Below are 22708 nucleotides of genomic sequence, written 5' to 3'. Positions count from 1 at the left end.
CCATTTATTTTTGGTATAGTGACTGTATTCCATCCATCTTTTTATGCTGCCTGTGGTGAATATTTTGCCTACAGAACACATTAATATTGCGTTGTGAAACTTGAGTTTTTTTCAGTTTTTTGGCCTTAGAGAAATATCAAGCCTATTTGGTTTTCTAACTACAGGTCCTTGTACTTCTCTTTCTCCTAAATCTTATGCTCAGGTCTTTTGTCTCCTTGTTTTTTTACTTTTGCTTTAGCTTCTGTAATTCTAGACCAAGTTTCAAAGCCTCTTCTGATAACCCAGTCTGGTCTCCTCTTTATTTCTTTAAAAATTCTTTTATTGTACAACTCTTAATCACAATCCTTACATCCATCGTGTCAAGCATATTTGTACATTTGTTGCCCTCATCATTCTCAAAACATTTGCTTTCGACTTGAGCCCTTGGTATCAGCTCCTCATTTTTCCCCTCCCACCCTGTCCCCCCCACCCCCACCCCCTGAACCCTTGATAATTTATAAATTATTATTTTGCCCTATTTTACACTGTCCAACATTTCCTTTCAGCTACTTTTCTGTTGTCCCTTCCCCAGGTAGGGGGTTATATGTAGACCTTTGTAATTGGTTCCCCCTTTCTACCCCCACCTTCCCTCTACCTTCTCTGTATCGCCACTCTCAGCACTGGCCCTGAAGGGATCATCTGTCCTGGATTCCTTGTGTTTCCACTTCATATCTGTACCAGTGTACATTCTGTGGTCTAGCTGGATTTCTAAGGTAGAATTGGGATCATGATAGTGGGAGGGAGGAAGCATTTAGGAACTAGAGGAAAGCTGTATGTTTCATTGTTGCTACCCTGTACCCTGACTGACTCGTCTCCTCCCAACGACCCTTCTGTAAGGGGATGTCCAGTTCTTTCTTGCAAGTCTTTTAAATGAACTTTTGCTTCTTCATGTATGATATCCTTGATATCATCTCACAACCTGCTGCTCTTTGATTATTAGTGTTCATTGTGTCAACTCTATTGAAATGGTGTCTAAATTCAGGTGGGATATACTCAGTGTCATATTTGACCCCTGTGGATTGGTTTCCTTTTAGTTCTGCATTTAGCCCCTTTCTCTCTCTCTGACTATTGATACTGAGCTTTCTTTTTCATTTCTTTCCACAAGTATATTTCTGTCACCAGGACCATATTTTCTAACTACTGATTCTTTGTTTACAACTTTTACATTTCAATCACCAGTAATTATCAGTGTATTGTAGTTGCATGTCTGATCAATATCAGACTGAAGAAGTTTGTAAAATTAAAAATTTTTTTCATCTTTGGCATTAGTGGTTGGTTGTATAAATTTGAGTAATAGTCATACGGTCTTCCTTCTAGATGTGTGGATTTTATCGTATTAGTGACAGTGATTGTACTTCAGAATAGATATTGAAATGATCTTTTAGACATTGAATGTGTAAACCCCAGTGTTCTTCAGTTTGCCATTCCCAGCATAGTGGATTTTTGCTCTCCGATGTCTAGGAGCCTGGTGGTGTAGTTAGTTACAAGTTGAGTTTAGGAATTTGAAACCACCAGCTGCTCCATGGGGGTAAGATAAGGCTTTCTACTCTAGTAGAAAGATAAGGCTTTCTACTCTAGTAAAGAGTTAACAGTTTTGAAAACTCACAGAAGCAATTTTGCCCTGTCCTAGAATTGATTAAATGGCAATGACTGGTTTTTGTTTAGTTACTAAGATATGTATCTTAAAGTGTTCCATTTCTTTTATATTTCATTTTGTAGAACTTAGAATTGTCCTAGATTTATATTTTGTACAATCCATGTTCTGATTATTAATGGACACTTATGTGGCTACTTTTTCTTTTTGTCTTAGGCCACATCAGTAAATGAAGATCCCTAAAGCTTTGCTTCATTACCACATCATTAAGGTTGACTAATTTCAGGAGGTAGTTTTTAACCCATTGCACTTAATTTGTGTTTATTTTCTTTTTTAAAAATAGTTTTATCGACATGGTTTACATCTCATACACGTCCATAGTTTAGTCGTATTAAATGTGTTATATATTCATCACCACAATCAGTTCTAGAACATTTTTTTCCCTCTTGCGTTCATTATTAGCTTCCCCATTTCCTTCCAGCCTATTTCTGCCGGCTGTGTCCCCAGTAAGCCCTGATCTAGTTACTGCCTCGATAGCTTCGCTTATCCCGGACTTCATATAATGGAAAACATACCAAAGGAAAACAAAGGCCAGCCACCACCACAACAAAATTTTTTTTGAGAGAAAAAAAATCCAATTGAGGGGAAAAAAGCAGGAAATATTAAAAACCAGAACAAATTTAAAATAGATCAAAGAGGAGCTCAATCAAGTGTCACATTTTTACCTAATCACATCTGCCATAATCGATTGAGTTTATGGTATTCTTTGATACGAAGGCTATTCACATCACCCAAGTATATATTCATCAGGCTTAATCCATGTAGGGACCTTGCGAGTGGAGTTTGGGTTCCCACTATCATCTATTTCTTTCTGCAAATCGGTGTTCACAAGTTAATCTCTGATACTTTTCCCTCAGGATTTGGATTTTATTAACCATCCTTGGATCACACAGGCTGATGTGCTTCTTTCTTGTGGACTTAGTTGATGCTTCACTTAGAGGACTGCCTTGTTTGAAGACAAGCCTTTAAAGCCCCAGATGCTATTTCTGATAGCCAAGCACTGTTTGTTTTTTTCACCGCACTTTGCTGTAGCACCCATATCTTCAGTGATCTTAATGAGGGTGAGTGTAGAGCAGGGCCATGTCATAAGAACAAATAGTTCTTAGATTGGGGCTAGAATTGTTTGAGCCCCCATTCCATTCACATTTATCTCTCTGGTTTATATATATATATATATCTGGTTTAGTTTAGAAGCCTCATTATCACTCTGTGACAGAATATTATCAGTCATCCCCCTGAAGTATAAGGTAATTCTGTTGATAAATGTCATTAATTTATCCAATGGTATAGATTTTTAATTCACTGTTGAGAAAAGGAAGTTACGCAACTCAGACCTTCTCTGAATGGAATTCCATTCATTGTCAGGAGCCAGCTCATAACCCAGTGTCAGTGCCTTTCTGTTGGTGTAGTGGTTCTGTGTTGGGCTGCTAACTCTATAAGCTCAGCAGGAGAAAGATGAGACTTTCTATTCCTGTAAAGATTTTGTGGTCTCGGGAATCCACAGGGGCAATTCTGCCCTGTCCTATAGTATTGGCATGAATCAAAATCAGCTCTATGGTGTCAGTGAGTTTACTCCAATGTGAGAGCATCATCTTCCAGTACTGACCAGTTGTTTTAGAAATAGAACACTGGGGTAAATGTAGTTAAGTTAAAAGTTAGAACTTTTATTGGGTTCCTTTTTTACCTGTTTTAAAGTTTTAGTTTTTAATATTTTCTTTTCAATTGAGGTTTTTCTCTCTTTTATTTGGGGTTGTTGTTAGCATGTGTGTGTATGTGTTTGAAATTCAGGATAGGTAAATCTTTAGTGGCAGGTAACCAGATTAATGATTTCGTGGGGATATGGCAGGGGAGGACAGGTTGACAGGAAATGGGGAGCTAATAACAGTGAGCATAAGAAAAGGGAAAATGTTCCAAAATTGATTGTGGTAATGATTGTGCAGCTCTTGATAAGATTGAACTGTTGTGTAGTATGTGGATTATGTTGAGTTGAATATGTAAATTATGTGCAAATAAAACTGTTTAAAAAGAAATCGATCATTTGAGTCCTTCTTCCTAGTCTGTCCGAGTCTGGGAAGGAAAAGGAAAAACTCCCTGCCATTGAGTCAATTGCAACTTACCCTGTAGGACAGAATGGAACTGCGTCATGGGTTTCTGAAGCTGTGAAACTTTTCTGGGAGTAGAAACCCTTTTTCTCCCAAGGAGTGACTGGTAGGTTTGAACTATTGACCTTGTGGTTAGTGACTTAGTGTGTAACTCATTGTTCCACCAGAAACCTGTCCACCATGAGAGACTGGTGGCATAGCTTCCAGCAGAGCCACTTGGTAGAGTTTGAATTATAATTTCTTCATTCCAGTTTCTCTTTTGTACCTTTATGCTGTTACCTTCACAGTGTAACAGCACTCTTTCCACTTCCTACTTGTGTTTGTTTCCATTCTTTCTTCTTTCATACCCCTTACTGCCTTTAGAATTTTATCCCCAATCTATTCTAGTTTTTCACTCAGAGCCTATTAGCTTGCTAGTTTGTCAATTTAATATCTTTTCTTTGTCTCCAGCTCAACAGATTTATTTTTCCTCCTACATTTCTTTTTCTTTCAGTGAGTTTTGGGGAAGATGATGAGAAATGTACATGTGGTCAGTCTGCTTTCGTTACTTAAGATATATTTATGGAGTTCTTCATGTATGTAGATAGTGTTAGCTTCTATGAATAAGAAAGCTCCAGTGAAACTTAGGAGGGTGTGGTGAGATTGGAACTCTTTTCCACTGCTGCTGGGCTTGTAACCACTACAACCACTATGGGAAGTGATATGGCAGTTCCTAAAACGATGACAGTTGAAATACCATATCACCCAGAAATAGCATTAATGGGCATACACCCCAAAGAATTAAGAAACCGATCATGAGCAGATGTCTACGCTCCTGTGTTCATTGCAGCAGAGTTCACAATAGCAAGAAACTGTAAACACCCTAACTTCCCATCAGTAGAAGAGTGTATTAAGGAAAACTCTGGTATACACACACCATGGAATACTACTCATCCCTAAAAAAACAGCGATGAAACTGTGGAACACCTCATGACATGGAAGGAGCTGGAAGACACGCTGGGGGATGTTAGTAAATCACAAAAGGACAAATACTGCGAGTCCACTGCTGTAGGAGTAACAGCATAATGGCACAAGCTCAGGTTTCTCGGTCATCCGGTCTGCTGGCAAGTGGGGCGCGTACAGCCCTTTAGAGAGCCTGACCAGTGCCAGTGAACCATGTACTATCTGCTCTCGGTAGGTATTTTGAAGGTCACTTTGCTGAAGGGCGTCTTATGTTAGCTGGGATCAAATGGTCAAAGGAGGGTGTGTTAGTCTGAGTACTTTAGAGAAACACATCCACAGAAACTCATGTACAAGAGAGAACTTTTTGAAATGGTTAAGTGCACATCAAGAAAATATCCCAAGCCCACAAGTCCAACGTTAACACGTATGTCCAACACCAGTCCACAAAGTCCTCTTCCATCTCACAAAACAAACACGATGCCAACTGCAGGAGGAATGCCAAGTCAGTGAATGTGTAAACACCTCAGCATTGGCAGGGGTCTCCACTCGGGTGCTCCAGCACCCAGGGCTGTATCGGGGTAGGTCCATGTGACTTCTCCTTGAGGATGTCTTGCAGGAAGTCAGCCTTGCAAGCCAAAGCAGGGAACTGCTAAGGCAGCTGCACCCTGGTGGACCATCACAAAGCAAGAGACCCAAGAACTAGAAATGCAAGGCTCACTTAGTCACTTATCCCTCTGCCCTTCAATTAACCTCACGTGTTTATTGGCCAGGTTAGCACAATAAACTAACTCAGAGGGGAAGAAGTTGTCTACTGAGTGGCTGCTATGTAAATCTATGATGAGTTTCTCCCCTATACCACCCCCGACAGGTAGACAGCCCTATCAGTAATGAGAGGGGAAAGGGAGCAAACAAATCTGGGAGAACACAATGCATTGTCTTGGTAGGCAAAGAGAGTTGATCTCCAACTGGGGGTAATAAATGAAACCCTAGGAAGGGAGTGTCTTAAGATCTGCACCAAATGGGCCACATTGACCTGGACTTCTGGGTGCATCCTGAGACCCAGGCCGGGTGGATGGAATGCTGGAACACCGAATCCTGTATCTTCAAGGCACACAGCATGGTCCACATGCTGCATCAGAGAGATTCAATGCAGACTCTTCACTGTCTGAACTGGAGTCTATCTCAGACACACTTGTAACTGAGGACTAAAGTTGGAAATACATGGTGCTTTAGGAAGCAGAAGACCGCCATACCAAGATTGTTGAACGTGGACAAACATGGTCTTGTTACATGGTCTTGGTACATCAGGTGTACCAAGACTGTAGGAGGACAAACATAGTCTTGATACATTAATGTCTGATATGCAGTATTAAGATATGTTTTATTCCAGCAAACATATGGCAGACATTCTCAGTGATTATTATTGTAAATTTCCCTGTCAACTCTCTATATTTGTGTAAACAGTGTCCAGTCACAAAAGGATTCATTCTGTACAAGTGAATAATTCAGGTACTGTGATATGGACTTAGTCTACATTGGCCCAATATCCCTCTCTCAACAAGGCTTTTAAAAATTAGTACCAGGGGCTTATCAAAGACAGTATTAACGAAAGATTGTTATCCTCAAGGGCATGATTGATGAAACTCTACCATAATTATTAGTGAAGTTTTGAGAGGGAGCCTTAGGCAGCTAAAACAAAAAACAGATCCAGAAATGGGTTTGGGCTCAAACTAAATCCTAGTTCCAACTTAAGAAGAATCAGTTCTTATATCATGGCCCTGCTCAATTCTCACCCTCAGGAAGGGAAAACAGAAAATAAGAGTGCTTAGCAAAATGTGGTGAAATTAGATGGTGTCCAGCTGTCAGATAAAGTAGTGGCAGGGATCTTAAAAGCTTGTCGCCAAAGAAGCAGCCATCTAAGTGAGATGTCAACTAAGTCCACATGGAAGAAGCACACTATCATCAGTCACCAAAAGATTGTGAATCATATAATCTGAAGTTGAAGGAGGGAATGGTATCAGTCTAAATTGTGAGATTCTGGTTTGCAGAAGGCTGTGGATGCCAGTGGGAGCCCAAGCTACATTTGTGGGAACTACGTAGGAAAAAAGTCTCCGGTGATCTGCCTCTATCCATAATTGAGGAATGGAAGGAAAGTGGTGACTAAACAGAGTGCATTGGAGAGATGAGTATAGAAGATCAGAGGGATAAACCTGACTTGAACAGTTAAAACTTTGGCAGTTGATCCGCGCTGCTGTACACTGGACGTTATCTGGTTTTCAACATTTTCTGTATTTTTGTTTGTTCATATTAGGGTGTTATGTCACTGGAGTGGTCACCCTCTTGAAGTTGTGTTATATGGCTTTCTGTCTTTCAGTATACAAAACCCAGGATTAATGAACCTACAGGGACAGCAAGTAGGATAAGGGTGTCAGATTGTCTGGGGGTAGGGCGGTGAAAGGGAAAATGATGTCAAGGAGTCCAGGAAAAAGAAGAATGTTTGGAAACTGATTGTGGTAGAAATGGTACAAAACTGCTTGATGTGATTGAACTATAGCATGATATTTGTGTTCACTCCCAAATAATAATAATAAAAAATAACAAGGCTTTATATTTTATTTTATTTCAGTTTTCAGATTATGAGCTGATTCTTTAGCATCACCTTAAAATGTCCTAAGAGGAGCCTTGGGTGGTGTACTGCGTTACGCTTTGGAACGCTAAGCACAAGATCAACAATTCAAAACCACCAACCACTCGTAAGGAGAAAGATGAGGGTTTCTACTCCTATAAAAATACACTGTCTCAGAAACCCACAGGGACAGTTCTACTCTGCCCTATTAGGGTCACTTTGAGGTGAAATTAACATGATGGCAGTGAGTTTGATTTTTGGAGCAGTAGTGACCAGTGAGTTTTAGCTTTTACTTTTAATATGCTTTAAAATACATTTCATATATTTTACACCAGTATACTTCCTCCCCTACCCCAGATTACCTTATTGTTAAATTACCTTATTGTTTGGTGGACCCTTCAAGTTAGCTCCTAAATCCTTGAACTCTTAAGTCTTTAATAACTTTCTTGCAATCTGGAATAATTTTTGCATCATTTGGGATATCACATCTGAGAACCTGGAGTTAACATTCTACAAGGCCATAGTACTTGGAAATAGCTGTTACTATTAATTTTTTTTATTTTTTAAGCAATATCCTATGAGGTTTGTTTATAGTCCTAACAGTCCCTATAGTTCTTGCAGTATGAATTTTCTTTATTGTTTCGCCCCTTTGCCATTATGATTTTAAGCATGGGGGAAGTTCTCTTTTGCTTTTGAGTTTAAGGTGTTAAAGCAAGTTTGTGTGTATGTCTTGAGTAAAGTCCCTTATTGCATTGCATTTAGAATACAGCACGCTTTATGTCAGAAATTACTTCATCTTGGGCTTAAGTGAAAATTACAAGTATTTTTATATTTCCCATGTATGCGTATTATGAGGGTAAGTTAAAAATATTGCTACAAAATCACAAACGTTTATTTAAACTATCAAAATGTGAAGCAGTTGTCACAACATGCCCTCTCTCCATCTAGGTCTACACACTTTTGACGGCAGTGTTTCTTTTCCACAATTCTGTCATTTCCCGGCTGTGTGATTTACACAGCAGGTTTGACGCCCCCAAGGAACTCAAATCATGTTACTTTGAAATGTTCTTTGAATTTGAAGAACAAAAAGTCTAAAGGGGCATGGTCAAGGCTGGAGGGTAGGTAGGTTATGGTCCCCAATGAAACCTCTCATAGGACAGCCCTTAGAGAATTGTTAGGTGCCACTGAATCTGTTCTGACCCCTTAGTAAACCTATGCACAACAGAACAAAACACTACCGTCTTCACAAATGTTCTTATGTTTGAACTCATTGTTGCAACCACTGTCCCTATTTCTGACCATGTTTTAATGCTATCTATATGACTTTCAGTGGTGATTTCTCTGAGGTGGACAGTCTATTCCTTCTTTGTAGTCTATTCTTTGTCTGGAAGCTCTGCTGAAACCTGTTCACTTTGGGTGACCCTGACCTTGCTGGCATTTGAAATGCCAGCAACATAGCTTCCAGCATTACGGCAACACGTAAGCCACCACAGCAGACAGACTGACAGACCAAGTGTGGTGGTCTTTGAAGAATAGCAGAATGTATTGTTGTGATAGAGGAAAAATGCCTTAGAACAACTTTCCTGGCTTACCAATGCATTTTTCAAATTTTTAAAAGCATTTTCATTAAGCCCTTGTGATTGTGCTCTGTCCTTCAGGAAAAATTTATCAAAATCAACTTTGGTATCTTACAAAAGAGTCACCATAACCTTTTGAACTGACCTTTCTACCTTGAATTTAATTGACCTCATAGATCCTCTGGGAAGTTACTGTTTTGATTAAGTGTACTATTGAACGAACTTGATAACCGATTGCAGAGACATGTTGAAACTTATTTTGGTAGAGGGTGAGTCAGAATTGACTTGATGCCAATGAGTTTAGTTTTTTTATTTAAAAGCCTTAACAATAGTTTACTTATCCTTGTATATTATAGTGAAAGTCAGTTTTAATTTTCATATGTAATAGATTCACTATTTGCTTGTTTGACATATTTCAACCTGGCATTTAGGTAAGGTAGGGAACAAAAATAAATAGATTTTAAAAAAAACCTTTATATTATTTCACCATTTTAACTTGGAAGCAGAGAGAGGGGTTTTAGGCAGAAAGGTTTCTATGTGGAATTATGTGAATTTGTAGTATCTGACATTAAAGCTGCCAAATGAAGAAATTTTTCTTCTATCCCAAGACTCTTCCTACCTCAAATGTTATGTGAATCTGATTTCTTTTTTAAAAAAAATTTTTGTGAATCTGATTTCTGTTGAATTTTTTTCTTATGTATGTGTGGAGATATTATGTTATGGTTATAGTTTTGTAAAATATGCCAGGCAGTGAACTTCAGTGCCATTTAGAAAGAAAAAGGAAGACGATGAAAACTTGGGCAAACAGTTATTTTGTGAAGCCCTAAAATATATCACTTTTATTGATCCATACAGAAAACAAGCATGAGGCCAAGAGGAGGCGAACAGAGAGAGTTAGGCGAGAGAAGATAAATTCTACAGTAAATAAGGATTTAGAAAACAGAAAGAGGTCACGAAGTCACAGCCATTCAGACCATATCAGACGAGGAAGAGGAAGACCTAAAAGTGCATCTGCCAAAAAACATGAGGAAGAAAGAGGTATGAGTAAGATACAAGCCGCTTTTTTGCCCCAGTCCCCTTATTAAACGGATCTCATCTTAGATATTAAAGGAAAAAGTGTTTGGTAGCTCCTGAATTTTAAAAAAATCACCAAATTTTAGTTTAAAAGCATTTCCTCTATGGTAGATGCTTATTAAAACACACACAAATTTTTATTGCTAACACAAAAGCATAAATGTAAAATCTACTTTTAAACGTTTGGTCATAGAGTTCAGAGATAATTGATGTTTGACATCAAGCTTGTTAAAGTGGATGTACTTTTTTTATTCAGTCCTTTAAGTCCAAGTTCCATTCAGTCCTATTTCCAATTCTTGTTTCATGAGTTTAACAATTTTACTATTGAAAATAATTTCTAAATTGCTTCCGATTCTGTGTGCTCCCTAGTTGGAGGCAGATTTTGGTTACTTCGATTCCTTTTAGTCCAAACAATATGCAGAATTTACCCTGTAGATGTTTTCTTTCCAATAGTATATTCTCAGATAGTTGTTTTGACCATTAATCAAAATTTTTAACATGAATATTTTCAAATATATGTAAGAATATAGAGATTAATGTAATCACCCATGGATTCATGTATATCCTTTAAAAATTAAGTTTGAAGCCAGTAATTAAAAAGTTGCTATTTATAATCTCTTTTAAAATTTCCTTTTAAAAATATTTTAATCTGCAGTAAAATGCCTTTATAATTTCATACTTTATTTATGAGTGACATACTTTACAGTCGTAAACAACACAACTATTTTCTATATAAATGTGAATTTCTCTTATAGATAATGAGAGGTTTTTCTTTAACCTGTTCACCTTTGCTTTTTTTTTTTTTGTATTTGTTTGAATAAACTTACTTATTTAGAGAAAAATCACTTCACTGATATAGCTGTCACTTGCTTTATATTGTGTGGCTAAAGAAATATTTATATACTATTTGACTATATTATGTGAAGGCTATAGTTAGATACTTGTTAATTCTTTGAGTATTTTACTCCATTTTCTCTTCTGTTATGCTCTTCTAGAAAATTGGACTTCTCAATTTGAATGTATTCCTTTACAATGAGATGATCAGCAAAATAAGTAAAAGAAAACAGATTACAAAAAGAAAAGGAGATACTACTTGGCTTAGAAAATGGAACATTCTTTTTGGTTGATGTAAAGGGAATATACCCAAACAAAAGTTAAGGAATACATTTAGTGGTGGGTGAAATGAGAAGAAAAAACAGACAGATAAGACAGTCTTTTAACCAGGAAATAAAGTCTTTGTAATTGTGCTAGGAATCTTGGAATGCTATTTCATGATAGTTGAAAAAACAAAAACATTTATTTGCCTATGAGTTTTTTTCCAGTACTTTGAATTTATTCCAGAAAAATTTAAGGACAGCTATATCTAGAATAAATTAATTAGCCTTTAAGTTTATTTGCTTTCATTACAAATTGGAAGAATCTGATAAAAGTTATTCTTATACCTTAAACTGGAATTTTCTAATTTAGTCCAGGGCTCAACAGTCTTTTTTTGTGAAGCGCCAGATAGTAAATATATGTAGGACACAGTCCATGTCACAATTGCCATTGTTTCTGAAAAGCAACCATGACAATGTACAAAAAGGCATGAATGTGTTTCAATAAAACTTTATTTTTAAAAGGAAGTGGCATGCCAGGTTTGACCCACACACTGTAGTTTGACCACCTTTGAGATAGACCAATGTTCTCTCTGTATAATGTGGATAACAAATACAAAACTTGAACTATCTATATATGTTTCGGATATATTTCTTTGATACACTTCTTAATGCTAAGTAGCAGTATAGTTTAGTGTTATTGATTCTTTAATCATGTTTTTATTAAGTACCATCTAATCAGTTCTTACTGATAGCAACCCTGTGTATAACAAAATGAAACTCTGCTCAGGCCTGTGCCATCCTCACAATTGTTTCTATATTTTAGCCTATTGTGCAGCCACTGTATCAGTCCATCTTATCAAGGGTATTGCTATTTTTCACTGAACTGCTGATTTTCCAAACATGATGTCTTCTAGGGACTGGTACCTTCCTACTCTGAGGGCACTGAAAAGTCTAGTCTGGGTTTTTATTTTATCATGGGTTAAATATTACATGATAATAATGTTACATGGTCCCATGACATATTTTGAGTTTTGGGTTTTATTTTTTACAGTTGGGGGTCTCATTGGTAAGTTAAAGAAATTCTGACAATATATTTACAGTAAAACAATAAGGCTGTATGTTTTCTATATATGTTTATATTAACAGTTTTTTTGGCATTTCATTCACATGTCATTTAATTCAATAGTTCAACCCTATCAAGAAGAGTTATACAATCTTTACCAAAATCAATTTTGGAAAATTTTCCATTTCTCCTTACTTCATTGTTTATTTGTGTAATTTGCCCCCCAATTTTTGGTAAAAAGTATACATAAAACATTCTCTAATGTCTTCTATATGAATAATTCAGTGCCATTGATAATACTCTTTGTGTTATACAACCATTATTTATATCCCTGTCCAAATTGTTCCACCACCATTAAAATGAACTCAGTGCCCCCTGAGCAAGAAATCTTTCTCTTTCACCCATGGTAACCACAGCCCAAATTGAGTTTATTATGTATTTTTAAAGTAGTTTACTTGATAGAATATTCATATTCACTTGCTCCCAGAGTTAAATCGCTTCTAAAAAGAGTTGTATATACATAATCACAATCAGCTCTAATACTCCCTCCCCCCTCCTGCATCCACTAATTGCTCCTTAATTTGCTTCCCCAATCCCAATTGCATCAGTTATTAATTAATCTCTATGGATCCACTCCTTCTGTTCCTCCTAAACTGCGAGACCTAACAAACAATAAAAAACAAAACTAAGGAGAAAGAAGAAAACAATAATACAAAGATAAAAATACACATAAAGTATAACGAAAAGACCATCAATATTTGAAAGGTCAGAGGAGAGATTTCTGTTCTGGAACTTGAAGGTGATAAATCCTTCAGCCTAGAACAAATTCAGTATAGGTCAAGAGGGGAGGTTAGCTGACCAAGTATCATATCATACCATGTTTCAATCCACCATAATCAAGTTTACACTTATCACTATCTGGTAGTAAAGTTGTTCAAGTCCCTTGCCTGTGGCTCCTGGGGATCCACCAGGGGCTTAATCCGACTAGTTATTCTGCAGATGGATTTTAGGCTCCCATTGCCCTCCATAGTCTTCAACAAATTGGGTGTTCACAATTTAAGCTCCAATATTTTCCTCTTTGTTATATTTGGATTTTGTTATTGTCATCTTTGGATCACTTGGATGGTGTGCTTTTTCCGTGTGGACTTAGTTGACACCTCACTTCGCTGTTTGTTTGAATACAAGCCTTTAAGACCCCAGACACTATTCCAATTGATAGCCAGCACCATCAGCTTTCTTCACCACACTTTGCTGTAGTACCCTTATCTTCAGTGATCTCTTTGTGAAGGTGAGTATTGAACCAGGGCCATGTTATAAGAACTAACTGTTTTTGGATTAGTGCTAGAATTATGTGGGAACCCAGAATCCATCTGCTTGTCCTCGGGTTAGTTTACTTTGGTGGTCATATTATGACAAAAACCAAAACCAAGGCCAACAAGATCAACAACAACAACAAAAAGAAAAATATTGTCAATCAAACCCTTCAGGTATAAGGCAATTGTATTGATAACATCAATTTATCCAATGGCATAGAATTTAAGGTTCTATTGATAGGAATTTATGGGAGTATAGTCTAACTGCAAGTTGCAGTGAGTATGGGGGTTTGTGCTAGGAGAAATTGTCCTGCATCATCTCTTGCAAGGGCAGAACGTGCCTCTCAGACCCAAACCTATCATATTAATGCAAGGAGAGCAATGAGGCACCGATATGGTGGTTCTGGGTCCCCTTTCATTGGACACCCACTAAGCCAGGGGTCCCACCCAAGGTCTAGTAACTGCCATTTCCACAGTCTTGGGTGACCATCCTTTACATTTTCTTCCAGGGGGTATTACAGTGTGTGTTAGTCTGGGTAGACCAGAGAAACAATCCACAAATCCACAGAAACACATGTATAAGAGAGAGTTTTATATAAAAGGTAAATGTACATTAAGAAAGCATCCCAGCCCAGTGCTGTCCAAGCCCATAAGTCCAACATTAGCCCATATGTCTGACACGAATCTACAAAGACCTCAATCCCACAAAAGACACACAATGATGCTGACTGCAGGAGGAAAGACGTATCATTGAGCGTGTAAGCATCTCAGTGCTGGCAGGGGTCTCCACATGGCTGCTCAGCACCCAGGGATACATCAGGGTAGATTCATGTGTCTTCTCCTCAGATGTCTTACAGGAAGTGAGGCTTGTCAGCTGAAGCAGGGAACCGGCTAAGACATGCACCCTGGTCCGACCATCAGCAAGCAGGAGATCTGAGAACTAGAAAGGCAGGAGGCTCACCGAGCCATTTATCTCGCCCCTCTTCAGTTAATCCCACCTGTGTTTATCAGCCAGGTTGGCCCAATAAACCTTAACTATTTCACAGTCTAAGCCCAATATCTAAATATTTAGATATTTTTTAGGTAGGGCCCAGTTCATTCAGTCAAGGTTTCATGCTGAATCCATCTAGTGTGGCCTTTTGTAAAGGAAAGAATGGAAGAGGAAACTTGCTAGTAAAAAAAAGCAAGGTGACTCTCTTTAAAGCAAATACATTCTTCTGGTTGGTCTGACTTCCATTTCATGTGGAACTCTGATTATTCTGGGCATTCATATATTTGGACAATTCTGAATTAACTTTTTTAATGAAGTTACAGAATAAAAATATACTTCATGTTAAAACTGATTGAATGAATACACATCTAACTCATCTCTTTTTCAAAATCTCAGTAAAATGACACTAAAGGAATTTATTTTAAAGGACTGAAAGACAAGGAATGGGAGAAGAAACAACAGCAACTAAATTCTGGAACCTGGAAATAATAACAGCAGGCCTCAAAAATCTAAATTAAATAACCTCCGTTAGTGAAAGATGGGAGAGAAATGAAGCTGCATATTCCCATAAAGAGGTACAGATTAGAAAATGCAAAGGAGTTCTTCTTCTCTGACCTGTAGGGTCACTATGACTTTCACTTGACTCCATGCAGTGGGTTTTGGGTGGTTGGTGAATGAACACATTGATCTTTATTACCAAATTGCCAACGAAGAACAGAAATTTGTCCATCATTTATATCTGGAAGTGGAGATGATGATGAGGCTGAAAATAAGAATGCTTGAAAGTCTGTTCATGAATATTTCAGTAGGTTTGTTCCTTCCTTCCCTACACTTCCCCATTATCATACTCTGAAATATGATTAGCAGAAATGAAAAACCTTAGAAGATTTGAAGATAAAACTGAAGAAACGTTCCAGAAAATAGAGCAAAATGAAAAGAGGTGAAAATTTTAATAGAAGAAATTTAGACAACCTGTGTAAGGTCTGAAATCTATCATTGATATTTCAGAGAAAAGACAAAGATGATAGAGAAGAGAAAGACACAATGAAATCAAGAAAATTTCTCAAACTTCATTGAACTTACAGATTGAAAGGGATGGCTAAATACAGAAATTATATCAAGTCTACAATCATGTATTTTTGGACAAAGAGAAAAGATACAAGTTTAAAAACAGAAGAAAAGATTAAAAAATGGTGTTAGAATTAATACAATGATGGAGTACTACCCAGGATTAAAGTACTGATACAGCAACAGTATGAATGAATCTCAGAAATATGTTTGGCAAAAAAAGATACAAGAAAGTACATATTATAAGATGCTATTTATATTAAGTTCAAAAACAGACTATCTGTGGTGATAGAAAATACAACAGTGATTGCCAGTAAAGGATTAACTGGTAAAAAGCTTGAAAATTTTTATGGAGTCAAGGGAATTTTCTAGGTTTTGATTGTTGTGTGTATTAAATGGTTGTGTACATTTGTCAAAATTCGAGTGCATACTTAAGATCTGTGCATTTCTCTGTTTGTAAATTTAACAATTTTTAAAATAAGTATTAAAATTTAATAAAGATGTGTTTGCTCAGCAGCAACAATTGTAGTTGGAAGACTATATTACTTGAAGGAAATTCTAGAAGTCTTAAATCAAATCTTGAATTACTGTGAAGATAGATTGAAGATCCATTTGGACATGCAAAGTTTCAACAAATTTGCTCCCTTTCTCGGGAAGTTTTTACAAGATCAGTGCCACCAATGTGAAGAAATAAATGACAAAGTCACCATGACATCCAGGATCCAGAGAAGAGAGTGAGAAGATAATTATGAGCAGACGTAGAAAACAGATCAGAAGTTCATAAGACTCATCTGACAGATCTCTTCGAGAAGATGAAATTGATAAAATACCTAATGTGTGTAAACATTCTAAAAGTAGATTTATATCATCCGAGGAAGTTTGATTTGCATTAGAAATAAGAATATAGAAAATTTAGCAAATAAAATGAATCACTTCAAGAAAAACAAAGTTAAAGGGGAAAAGTGAAAATATATGTCATAATGTGAACCATGAAAATTTTATCATACCATAGTAATGGGGCAATGAAGGAATAAAAAGAATAGAGTATTTTAGAGGGGGAGGGAGGTAGAGGGGAGAGATGAAAAATACTGAAATCTTGATTTTTTTTTTTCTCATGGTGGAAAGTCAATAAATAGTGCCTAAAACTAATACACAGCATCAAATAATAATGTTACTGGGAAATAAGGAAGTAAAAAATGAAAAGGAGAAACTTTTTAAGTAGTTATATTTAGAGAGAAGGAAATGTGCACAGAGAGAAAGACTTCTGTTTTATAATGTAAAAATGATTAAAATCTTTAACAATATTTGAGGGACTTCAAAAATGTCATGAAAATGGAATTAAATGGTAATGGAGTTTTTCCATGAACTTGCTGTGCTTAAAAGTCAAAACAAAATGAAAATAAACTTATAATAGAGCCAGAAAAAAACAATTTAGAAGACTGTGTACCGTGTTAACTTGGTTTTAGCTTGTTTATGAGATCATAGTTGATTCTTCTTTTTCTGTATATTTCAAATTCTCTACCACCAACGTAGATTAAATTTTCAATTAGGAGAGGAGGAAAACCTAAAGCCTTGAGATTTTAAGATGTTTCTTTTTGTAGTTAATGTTTACTTAATCAACGGTATAGCACATTGGTAACTTCTTTTTGAAATTAGAAACAAATTTTGGCTTGGGTGAAAAAGTTAATGTTCCTAAAGTCAACATTTAGAGGGGAACTATCTTGAGCATGAAAAAGAAAATCATTTTGACTGAGTTAGCGCACACGAGTGAGAAAAAAAGTATTTGTGGTTCTTAGTCTGAATCATAGGCACGCAATGACAATAGATATGATGTGTATAGATAATAAACTGTATAAAATGTGTATATAGTCTCCATTTAGTCTTAGTAATTAATGGTATTTCAGTTATTTGTATAATTAAAATGTTTAAGTTCTGTAGCAAAGTACTTTATAATGTACAGTATTTAATATTGAGCTTAAATTTTTTACAATTTAAAAATTAACTACATCTACTGTTCATTATTCTAAGCTTTCCTTTTTTCTTTTAACAGAAAAGCAGGAAAAGGAAATTGACATGTATGCTAACCTCTCTGAGGAAAAGGCTTTCGTGTTTTCAGTCGCCTTGGCAGAAATAAACAGAAAAATTATCAATCAAAGACTTATTCTCTGATCATTGTCTGCAAAATCTGTTGAAACTTTCTTCAGGATTACATCACCAAAATTTCAAACAGTTATGGACTCTCAGGAGCATTCTGAATGCATCAATAAGGGTCATTGATTGTTTTTTTCCTTTATTGATCCCCTCGTGCCACAAATTGGAAGCAAATTCTAGACTTGGACTTCCTTGTTTACTAAGGAGCATTATCAGTGTTTCGTGTTTGTATTTACTTTTTTCAAAAAGTGCTGGATGGATATTAAGGGTAAGGGGCTCAGGGTGGGATTGGAGGGATGAAAACTAAAGAAATAAAATACTTGTAATGTTCAGGTTTGCCACCAGAGATGCAATATTTTAAATACTTTCAAAAAGAGTGACTTTTTCAAACATTTCAGCTTTTAAGCATTAACAGATCACAATTCCTTTAATAAATTTGGCAATTAATACATTATTGGATGGAAAAACGATGAGTTCTGTTTGGAATTGATTTTTCCTTTGGCCTTTATACTTTCGACTTAAGCTTGGAGTCTTTGGGAAATAATATGTAAGCATTTTGGAAGTTTGGGTGCTATATGAAAAAAAAAATAAGACATGTCATACATTAGATATATACACCTTGTTTTCCTGAATGTAACTTATTTATTGGTTAATTTTTTTTTCCTGGTCTCAAGATGGTGCCTGTTAACCTAAACATAAAATATATTTATTACATACAAAATATTTCTTAGATAGTCACTTTTAAGCAGTAATATTTTATTTGAATTGATAAATTGTCATCCTCATAATTATTTAAATTGTTAGTTAATCTCACCCTGGAAGAAAAATAAATCTTGATATTAAAACTAACTAGAGTAGTGTGGTAGCTTTTTCTAGTGAAGTGTGTGGGATATATTTAAATTTTTAATCTTTTTCTATTTTTAATCACAACTTTATCACTCTTTATTAAATATATTTCCATTTTTATGGACCAAATATTTATTAGCATGCTTAAACCTGATAATACCTTTCCTGTACAGTCAACTTTTTTCTTGATTCTGTTTGGAAGCCCCAAAACCTTCTTTTCTAAAATTAGACACAATTTAGACTCAGCACTTACTTAAGAAAATCTCCCATTCAGTTAATCTCTCTCTGTTTCAGCATTGTAGGCTTCATTTTATAGTTCTACCCATTCAAAAAGAAACGTTCTGCATGGTTTTCTACTTTATTTAAATGGTAGCCAGCAGAGGGAGCTTTACACTCTCACTAAGTAGGATGTAAGCTATGAGCCGCATAACATTTGTTAAGGCAATATTTGACCACACATACATAATCCACAGGTAGGGAGGATGGACTTAGGTTTGTAAGGTTGCCAAGAAGTGGGACCAGTGGCAGCTCTAGTTCAGCTCCTGCTGACTGAAGCCCACCAGTCATTCTGTGGCTTACAGCTCCTGAGTCACAGATGATAGCGAAGTCACAGCGGTCCGTGTGCTCATCGCTGCTGCAGGCACATGCCCGGCCTGGCTGTCCTGGTGGCTATCCCCAAAAGGAAACTGAGTTGGAGCCCCTTAGCTCCATCCCTCTGTGTTTTACTTCCATCTAGGACCCCCAAGGGTTACTCAGTGCTTTGTACCCAGAGGCAAACTTGAAGGTACAAATTTGCAAACCCTGAGGCTCCAGAGACTGACTAATGGAGCCAAAGCAGCTAGCACACGGTGGTTATTACTTTGATATGTGTATCAAATATATACAAACATATAAAATGGCATTTTTACATCCCAAATCCATAATACTGTTTTATAGACTCATTCATGTTAAGCAACATAAACTTGTACAATTTCTCTAAGAATTCACTTTCTATTATTCCATAAGTATTCCTGTAAGTACTATTTCAGGTACCTTGGGTACATTTTAAGATTATAGTAATAAAAGTTTGCCCCTACGAACACTAATGTTGTTTTATCTTTGAATCATCTCAAAGTGAGACCGGTGACAGCTGCAGCTCGGGGAGACTGCCTTGTCTTTCCAGGTCTGGCAAAACCTCCACCTTTGAAGAGGGGTCAATCTTAACGTTATTTTAGCCTCTAGTTTTAGTGGAAAATATTTTAGTTTTCCCTCTCTGACAGGTTTCTGCCTTATTTAGATTACAGCTTTTGCTGTTTGGAAAGTTATTTACATTTTGAGAGAAAAAAGTTCAAAATTATTTATATCTAAAAATGCGTGCATGTATTTGTCCTCAGAACAAGCAAGAGCTTGTGGAGTAGGCATGTCTTTAAAGAATCATTGTCAGAGCTATCCATTTAATGGTGAAGGCCATTAGAGGAAAGGTCTGTTCAAATATTCATGGGGTACAATAAAAAAGTGGTGACTAGGTTTGATGCTTGCCATGTTGAAAATAATTATTTTATTTTCTCGCTGCCATCAGGTCAATTCTGACTCGTAGCAGCCCTGTAGGATAGGGTAGAACTACCCCTGTGGGTTTCCGAGCCTGGAATTCTTTATGAGCAGAAAGCCGTATCTTTCTCCCTTGTGATTTTGAACTGCTGACCTTGTGGTTAGTAGCCCAATGTGCAACCCGCTGTGGCAATGGGACTCCTTAGGTGACTCCTTAGGTGTCGAGTAAAATGGTGGTAATAGTAGCGGCACAACCTAAGTTTGGGAGGGACATACACAGGATAGTGTGAACCATGATCAGGTCAAACTTGATACCTAGGAGTTGGATGTCAGATATGCCTCCTTACCAGCTTTTTAAAAAAACCAATTCTGACAACAACAGTCCCTCCCGTGGCAGTCTGTAGATAATTACAATTAAGTGGTATATTAAGGAAATAACAAGCTACAACGTTGGATCAGAAAGCATGCATCTGAAAAAGTGTACACCTCTTCCCTCCGTGTGAGACAGCTTTCTCATCTCTTGTCCATGAAGCATTCCTACTTCTCCCTTTGGCCATCACCGTGAAGGTCTTTTCTGAGCCCCATCAGAATAGACCCCAGGATTCCTCTTGGCCCCACAAAGTGAGCATTTCTGCTTTCAGCATCCTTGGTGACACTCCAGGGCCCTTTCCAGTCTTCTTGCTGTCTTCAGGGTTATAGTCCTTTAACATATTACAGCTCCTTTATAAGGTTCCTCCCTTCCTCTCCCTGCTGCTGCTTTCTCTCTGCTTTTCATGCCTTTTCTTTCTGTCTGCCAACCTCTGAGGTTGGCTGCATATTGACCACACTGCTGGGCCCTTACTAGGACCCTAATCTGATCCTCTTTTAGTGGGGCACAGGCTGTTAATTTACACGTGCTATAACTGCTTAATTTGCATAGGCATTATGTGCATAACATTCACTAAAATAATGCACAATACCCTTGGAAGAGTCACAAAATTTCAATAAAATAAATGTTTTTTTAAATACCATCTGTTGTGTTACTCCGGGTAGACTAGAGAAGCAAATTCAGAGACATTATATCTCTCTCTATATATATATAGATATTGATATATATGAGAGCTTTATATCAAAGAGGAATTGTGCATTAAGAAAATAGCCCAGCTCAGTCCATATCAAGTCCATAAATTCAATATTATCCTTTATGTTGATATTAGTCCATAATTCCTCTTTAGACTCACACAGCCATGTGATGATGCTGAAAGCAGGAAGATCAGTGGGTAGAAAGTCATGGATCCAGTGGTGGTGGAAGCATCTCAGCACTGGCATGGGTCTCCACGTGACTCCTCCAGCTCCAAGGTTGTGGCTGCCATCCATATTGTTCAGTGTGACTTGTCAGGAACGTCTCACAGGAAGATGATGAAGCAGAGTGTGTGGGTCTGGCCTCCAGTGAGCTATTTATCTTCATAGTGCCTCCAAAATGAGGTCATTAAACAGCCTTATTGACAAGCTAAACTCTACCCTTCACTCTTAATAGGTTTGACACCAGATTATGTAACTACCACAGCCATCAACAAAAAAAGAAATATAAAACTAAATCAGGTCATTGACCCTTGAGACACTAGACTAAAAAGCACATCCCTGGGGGAGGATTGAAACATACTAAGGGTCACTATCTTTGTATCCCTCTCTGCATGCTTCACCTATAATCATGACATTGTATTGAAACATCATTAGGGTGTAATTGTTACTCTATAAAAACTTGAAAGGCAACAAGAGGCAGGAGTAATTGGAATCTCCCTTAGTCTCAGACTTGCACACAGCTTAATCAAGCCTTTGCTTTTGCTTTTCGCCTTGGTGTTTTTATTGTCAACAGACCCAGTGCTTTAGGTAGCAGCTTGGCTATCCACAGAGGGACAGTTTCTTTGCATGCACCTGGATCTATGGTCTGCCTGTATCACTGGGGTTGGAAACCCACTTACAGTGTGCATGGTGACCTGTTTTTCCAGAGGTAAACTTTCAGACCCCAAATGGTCTAGATAAGTCTCACCCCCAATGGTGATGCTGCCAGTTAGGAACTCGAGGGCAGAGAAGTGGTGAATCACTCAGGGAGGGGAGTTCAAGATTTGACAAAGGTGGTTCACTCAGATGGATTAAGGCAGGGCTTGGGATGCTACTCTTATGAACCAGACAATGGTTAGCCGGTGACCTTAATCATTGTCAACAAAGTGTAGGTATCTCCACAAAAGGCCAAAGGATGGGCAGGCTGTAGATCTGATAGTGCTTAGCCAGTCCATTTTCAACATCTGATTGTATCTCTAGGTTTGGGTACTGTGGGAAAGTATTCTGTATTGCCATCGTTTGGAGAGCATTTTTAAAATTGGCTGTCTCTGGATCTGAGCCTATGAAAACTAGAAACGTTTCTGTCTAAAACTGTTTGGGAGAATGGTGGACCACCTGAGAATGGCTCATTAGTTGTAATTCTATCTTGCAGCTTGATTTGCTTTGCACACGGGACAGGAAATGGGATGAGAATAATCTATGCAGAAGATGTTATGACTTGCAGTGAATTACGGAATATGACTCTCCAGCTGTAGTCTTTGTAAATCCCACCAAACAACTTCTCTTGATGAGACCTGGTGAGAGGCGATGGGGAAAG

The 22708-nt window shown here is 37.3% G+C and overlaps 1 protein-coding gene across 2 annotated transcripts in view; it reads left to right on the top strand.

The window, feature by feature from the left end:
• C18H16orf87 (chromosome 18 C16orf87 homolog) overlaps positions 1–19641 on the top strand; it is a 41154-nt gene extending 21513 nt beyond the window's left edge. The window contains exons 3-4 of one of the 2 annotated variants that reach the window (XM_075536598.1): positions 9796–9978; positions 17597–19566. In XM_075536598.1, coding sequence (XP_075392713.1) covers positions 9796–9978; positions 17597–17715 — 302 coding nt within the window. In that variant the 3' untranslated portion in view covers positions 17716–19566. Of the gene's footprint in view, positions 1–9795; positions 9979–17596 lie in introns of both variants that reach the window. The other variant, XM_075536599.1, reaches the window with a different exon arrangement.
• Positions 19642–22708: the final 3067 nt, after the last annotated feature.

The sequence above is a fragment of the Tenrec ecaudatus genome, chromosome 18 (genome assembly GCF_050624435.1).
Source record: "Tenrec ecaudatus isolate mTenEca1 chromosome 18, mTenEca1.hap1, whole genome shotgun sequence".
Classification (NCBI taxonomy): Eukaryota; Metazoa; Chordata; class Mammalia; order Afrosoricida; family Tenrecidae; genus Tenrec; species Tenrec ecaudatus.
The sequence above is the reverse complement of the archived record's forward strand: the minus strand, read 5'-3'. Positions and strand labels throughout refer to the sequence as shown.